The sequence below is a fragment of the Psammomys obesus genome, unplaced genomic scaffold (assembly GCF_907164565.1).
Source record: "Psammomys obesus unplaced genomic scaffold, mPsaObe1.curated_primary_1811, whole genome shotgun sequence".
Classification (NCBI taxonomy): Eukaryota; Metazoa; Chordata; class Mammalia; order Rodentia; family Muridae; genus Psammomys; species Psammomys obesus.
This window is the reverse complement of record NW_026586173.1, coordinates 14,743,059-14,749,499: the sequence shown is the minus strand read 5'-3', so window position 1 is coordinate 14,749,499 and position 6,441 is coordinate 14,743,059. Positions and strand designations below refer to the sequence as shown.

Sequence of the window (6,441 nt, the reverse complement as noted above, 5' to 3'; positions counted from 1 at the left end):
GAAGTACAGGCTTTTGAAGTAAGACCTAATGATTCTTTGGATTCTGTCAGTGCCTGTTGTAATGTCCCCTTTTTATTTCTGATTTTATTAATTTTTTATATTGTTTCTCTGTCTTTATTTAGTATGGCTAAGGGTTTGTCTATTGTGTTTGCCATGGACCGGCCCAGTCGGGCTCCCATCGTCTGCGGGAGAACAAGGCTTTGGACAGGAAGACACGGTTTCGGCGATATGAATTGACAGACAGAGACACCTTGATGGTTTTGACTCTGCTGCAACTTTACTGAAATCAAGCTAGTATTTTTATAATGATTCCACAAAAGGCACCTTAAAATTGGCATACTTCCCAGAACATTCAGACTTTTACCAAGAATACAAAGTTTACATTTTAACTCAAAATGCAGTCAAACATAAAGCAGTGCCCACAAGAAATCTTGGCCTAAAAACTTTTTGATCAGAGCAAACAAAGAAAAAGAAACCTCAAATGCAGTTTCATTATTGCTAACCAGTGAAGAGGAAAGTCAGGAGCTAAGTCAGATGCCTGCCAAAGTCTTTCCCTGTATCAAAATCTAACTACACCTTTGTTAACCATCCTCTCATATGTCCTGCTAAAGATTTATGATCTTCCTTAGAAACAAGGCACTGAAGGGAGGGGAAACTCCTGCCAGCTGCACCTCTCATGCTATTATTTCTTAAGAAGGAGCCTATTATTTTTCACTATTCTTAATGCTTATTAATACTAAATCTAATTCATTACTTTTTTAAACTTATTATTTTTATTAAAGCCTTTAACAATCTATTAATAATAAATTTCTTTATAAAATTAGTTGTGTTGTTTCAGGAGTCACAGAGAAAGATCAAAGAATCATTATTCCAGCCCCAGAGCCACAACTGAAAAAGTGTAGAAATCTCAGAACACGTCTCTTTTCCAAGTGGGATGAGTCTACCAGGAACCTTCCAGGGGGCGAATTTCCGGAGAAAGCATACCCCCCCACCCTGTAGCTTATGCTACTATGGCGACACTGGCGTGGGTGTTGGCAGTGTTGATTTTCTCAAAGAACAATCTCTAAGTTTCATTGATTTTTTTGTATTGTTCTCTTTGTTTCTAATTTAATGATTTTGTTGTGCCTAATTCGTGATTTAAAGAGTCCGGTCTCTCCCAGCGTGCCCAAAGCAGGAGGATTCCTGTCTGGCAAGCATCTATTGGTTCATCCACAAAAGGGAATGCTGCATTTTGAATTGATTGGCTCTAGGAGGGGTTCCAAACCATTCCTAGGGAAGAGGGGCCAGTTTCCTAGCAATTATAGCTCTAGTGGGCAGGAAAAGAATGCAGTAGAGCTGGTTCTTCCCCGCAGGTGGCTGGACATGTCTCCACCTGGCTAGCCTTTGTTCAGGCTTGTGCTTTAAACTTTAAGCCAATACCCAAAATTCCATGGTCCCTCTTGTCTGCCTGGGGTGGTGTAGATGAGAGAGAAACAACTACTTGCACTCCTTCATCCCTCACACTCTATGGCAGAGAGGCGAGATGGCCCCAGGGCCATGAGAGTGTTGCAACTGCAACACTCCAGAGTGAGCCTTGCACCTTGCTTAGGCAGCAGGGTAGAGCTGGCCCTGGTAGTGCAGGTTGCTGATGAGCCGGCCCCAAAGGCATGAGAGTGGGATGACCAGCTCAGATAACTCTCAGGCCCAGATCCTAGGCTTTGCATTGACTCAGTTCAACATCTGTGCCATCAATGAACTTCTGGAGTACATGAAGAATCGAGTATTACATATCTAAAACTAAAGGATCTCTATGACACAGAGCAACAACAAGATATCAGAGTGGAGTCCCAGTGAAGTTCCAGGATTGATAGAGTAGCAGAAGCTTGAGGCCTTGTACCAGTCCAATGAGTCATTGCAATAAACTTGCAAGCAAATAAGTGTGGACAAAAGAGAATACTGTGGGACATACTGTGACACATTACAACTTCAACAAGATTTTTGTTTTCTCTGTTGGGGAGAGGTGGTACCGGTTGGGAAATGAGTGGGATTAAAGTGTATGTTTTGAAAAATCACAAAGAAGCAATAAAAAGTTTAAAAAATAAGAATCAATTCTTCCAAATACACTTATTACATAAAGTTCCCTCTTACTGTCTGAAAACAACACAGAGATTCATTATAGAAATTGTATTCATATTTTGAATGCAAGATCAATAATTTATATAATCAGAAACATTAGGTAGGAACAGAATTAAAACACTGCCTTGGGGGTTGGATAAGAAACCAATAAAGCTGAATTCTTCCTTTCAGTAGACTTGGTCATTAAGGATTTGTACACCTGAGATTATAGTGGCATTCCATAGCGAATATAATTAAAAGCCCTGAATATTGAGCTCCAGGGACACAAAAAAGTATAGAAGTCTGTCTGTGATTACTCTAAGTTTATTATGCCAGCCATAAAGTGAGACCCAGCCTTTTCTTACAAATGATCCTCCTTAATGAAGAATCAGTTGAACCTGCTATGATGACTTTCACAAGAACACATCTATGATCAACAATTAGGTGAGATGTTCATCATGACTCCTCTTGAGTCTTTCCAGACAACTAAAATCCCTCTGCAAATGTGTGGGATAGTAGATGAACTTTATCAGTAGACTATCACCTTGGTTATTAGTGAGGAGTCTATAAAGAAATATACAATAAGGCGCAATGTGGAATGAATGTTGTAAAACCTCATACCAATATCTGCTCTCAACCTGACATATGCTTATACACATCTGCACTGCTGCTGATCAGCATCATTGGGGTGGTCCCATGCTCCATGCAAGAATCGTACAAAATTCCTGCTGAAATAAGAAAATGTTTTCATTAGAACATGATGTTTGCTACTAAAGCTTACAAGTTCATACATTGAGGAGAGGGTTCATTGAAGGATTCGTTGCTAGAGATTCTGTAAGCAAGCATCAGAGAACAGATGGGTTAACAGAAGAAAGGCATTTACTAATAAATATGAACTCTAGAATTCAAAGAACAAGGTTGTAAAGTTGATTATCCAAACATCTTACTTTTTCAATTTCTTTCTGAATACTCAACACCATGGGGGCTGTCAACCAAACAGCTGTATCAGAATTCATTCTTCTGGGGCTTAGTGATGACCCAGCTCTGCAGCCTTTCATCTTTAGCCTCTTCCTGTCCATATATCTGATTACCACCTTAGGAAACTTGCTCATCATACTGGCTGTTAACGCTGACTCCCAACTACATACACCCATGTATTTTTTTCTCTCTAATTTGTCCTTTAATGACATCTGTTTAATCACGACCACAATTCCAAAGATGTTGGTGAATATCCAAGCTCAGGATCAGACCATCACATACACAGGATGCCTCTCTCAGGTCTACCTCATCTTGAATTTTGCTGGCATAGAAAATTGTCTCCTTGCAGTGATGGCCTATGACCGCTATGTTGCTATCTGTCACCCTCTGAAGTACACAGTTATCATGAATCAATATTTCTCTATGATGTTGCTATTCTTCTCCCTGTTCCTTAGCTCTTTGCATGCTTTGTTTCACACTTTGATGGTATTGCTGCTCTCCTTCTGCACAGAAACTGAAATACCTCACTTTTTCTGTGAGCTGGCTCAGATCATCAAACTTGCCTGTTCTGAAAATTTTATCAATTATCTGCTGGTATATACAGTGTCAGTTCTATTTTTTGGTGTTCCTGTCTTTGGGATCATTTTGTCTTATATTCGCATTGTATCCTCAGTTTTAAGAATGTCATCATTGGGAGGAAAGTATAAAGCCTTTTCAACTTGTGGGTCTCACTTATCAGTTGTGTCTCTGTTCTATGGCACAGGTTTTGGGGTACACATAAGCTCTGCATTTACTGACTCTCCAAGAAAGACTGTAGTGGCTTCAGTGATGTACACTGTGGTCACTCAGATGCTGAACCCCTTTATCTACAGCTTGAGAAACAAAGACATGCAGAAAGCCTTCAGGAAAATTGTTAATAGGATAGCATCTCTTTTATAATTAATAATCATTTTATATCACAGTTTTTAGGAAAATTTACATAGCACTTGATGAATCAAGATACTTTGTCATGTAACTTTTATGTAACAAGTAACAGACAAAGTAATGATGTGCATTTTGATGTGATTTGAAACCAGACATTTCTATATGCTTAACTCTGCGATTTAATATATGCTTTTCTAAAAAAAAAAATCTTTTAGTTTCTTCAGAAGGAAATGTTTACACAGAGGTTCAAATTTTATCAAAAACATTTTGGGCAAAATCTCAGAAGTATATATGGTATAGACATTATCTTCCATCAACATTCTCATAATATTTGGAAAAAGATTTCCACCTGATTTCATAGTTAGATCCCTGTGAATTCAATCCTAGAGTTATCTATATTGTGTCACAAAAAAGTGAGTTTTCATGCACGAGGAAGCAATAGCTGATACTTTTATTAAAAATATTTTATTTATCTTTTTAAATTAAAATATAATTACATTGGTTTATACATAGTTAGATATGCTAATTTTCTACATATGTGGATATATATATATATATCCATAAATATATAAATACTACTTGCTCAGCCTGTATGACATTTTTTGTAAGTACATAATTTTATGACTGATTTTGTTGTATTGGACAATAAATTGGGGGCTCTCTTCCCTAAAGAAAGCAAGTTTCGTGCTCAGCGTTGCTTAGTTTCCATAGTAATTTGTGTAGGGTTGAGGACTTGTAAGATTTCCCTCTTCCATGTTAGCATGTCTATTGGTGTCACTCTTGGTCAGGTCATGTTCAGGCAAGCCATGGCAATGAGACTCTACGGGTGTTGTCACATCTTTCACATTTCTAGGAGACACGGTTTCAAGCAATCCTCATATCTGTCATATTTTATGTCATTATTCTAATTAAATATCAGTGGCTCTAGATACTTTTGTGACACCTGAAACTTTCCCTTGCCGGCAATTTCATTTTACAAGAATACGCAATCTCACCCAGGGTCCTCCTTCTTGCTTAGCTTTGTTAGGTGTACAGATTTTATTATGTTTAATATCCACTTATAAGTGAGTATAGAGCATGTGTGTCTTTCTGCTTCTGGGATACCTCACTCAGGATAATTTTTCTAGTTTCTACCATTTGCCTGCAAATTTCATGATTTCCTTGTTTTTAATTGCTGAATAGTATTCCATTGTGTAAGTGTACCACAATTTCTGTATCCATTCCTCTGTAGAAGAACAACTGGGTTGTTTACAGATTCTGGCTATTACAAATAAAGCTGCAATGAACATGGTTGAGTAAATGTCTTTGTGTGTACTTGAACATGTTTTGGATATATGCCTAGGTGTGGCATAGCTGGATCTTGAGGTAGCACTATTCCTAATTGTCTGAGAAAGCTCCAAATTGATTTCCAAAGTGGTTGTATAAGTTTACATTCCCACCAGCAATGGAAAAGGGTTCCCCTTAAGGGGGAGCAGCCTGACCAGGACACAGAGGAAGACCATGAAAGACAGCCCTGGTGATATCTGACAGGCTAGTGTCAGGAATAGAAAGGGGAGGTCCTCCACTATCCGTGGACTGGGAAAGGAGAATGGGAAGAGATGAGGGATGGAGGGATGGTTGGATTGGGAGGAAATAAGAGTGGGGCTGCAGCATGGATACAAGGTGAATAAATTTGATAAATAAAAAATTATATTTAAAAAAAGAATAAGCAATCTCAAATTAATATAGTCAACCAAATAGAGTTACTGACAATTTACAAAAATGGTTAATGTGTATATTGAAATTAGAGTTGAGTTTTATTCAGTCCTCTATTCAATACACTCATTCAACAACTGACTCTCTTCCAGACCATCAAATGATGGTAGTGAAACAGTCACCACCTAGCATGGTGCCATAGACAAAAGATTGGGAAGGTTTCTCTGTGCCATTGATATTTAACTTCCATATCCACAAGATATATCTAGAGTGGGCTTAAATCTGCACCTCAAAATTGGTTTAAATTACTAGCTGATTTGAGATATAGATGAATGCTATTTGTTTGGAATAAGGTAACTTCCACAAATGAAAATTTTCATCTTACAGTTAAGAACACTTACAGTAAGAACACTGTGTAAGTCTTAAGTATTACTATATATTTCTTTGTAAGACAGATAAAGAAATAAAACAAAATTATTTTAAAAGGACTAATTGTATCTATTTTTTTAGATTGATGCAACCAGCACTTGCTAATGTGCATCACTGAACTTTTGTACATTTTTAGATAATATTATTTAGACCCTAATGAATTAAAACTATCCCCCGTTGACAAAAAATTTTTTTGTAATTTGGTATGATGATATGGTTTTCTTTAGAAGAGCAGATGTTGATATGTCTTCCTACCTAACCTTGAATTTCCAAACCTCCTTCTGATTTACAGTGCTACAATTTAGGCATGAATTACCTTAT

General features: G+C 37.5%; 1 protein-coding gene across 1 annotated transcript; it reads left to right on the top strand.

Annotated features, from left to right (window-relative positions):
- The first annotated feature begins 3,072 nt into the window (after window positions 1-3,072).
- LOC129672118 (putative gustatory receptor clone PTE38) lies at window positions 3,073-4,011 on the top strand. Its single transcript, XM_055601389.1, has one exon. The coding sequence runs from the start codon at window positions 3,073-3,075 to the stop codon at window positions 4,009-4,011; it is 939 nt and encodes a 312-aa protein (XP_055457364.1).
- Window positions 4,012-6,441: the final 2,430 nt, after the last annotated feature.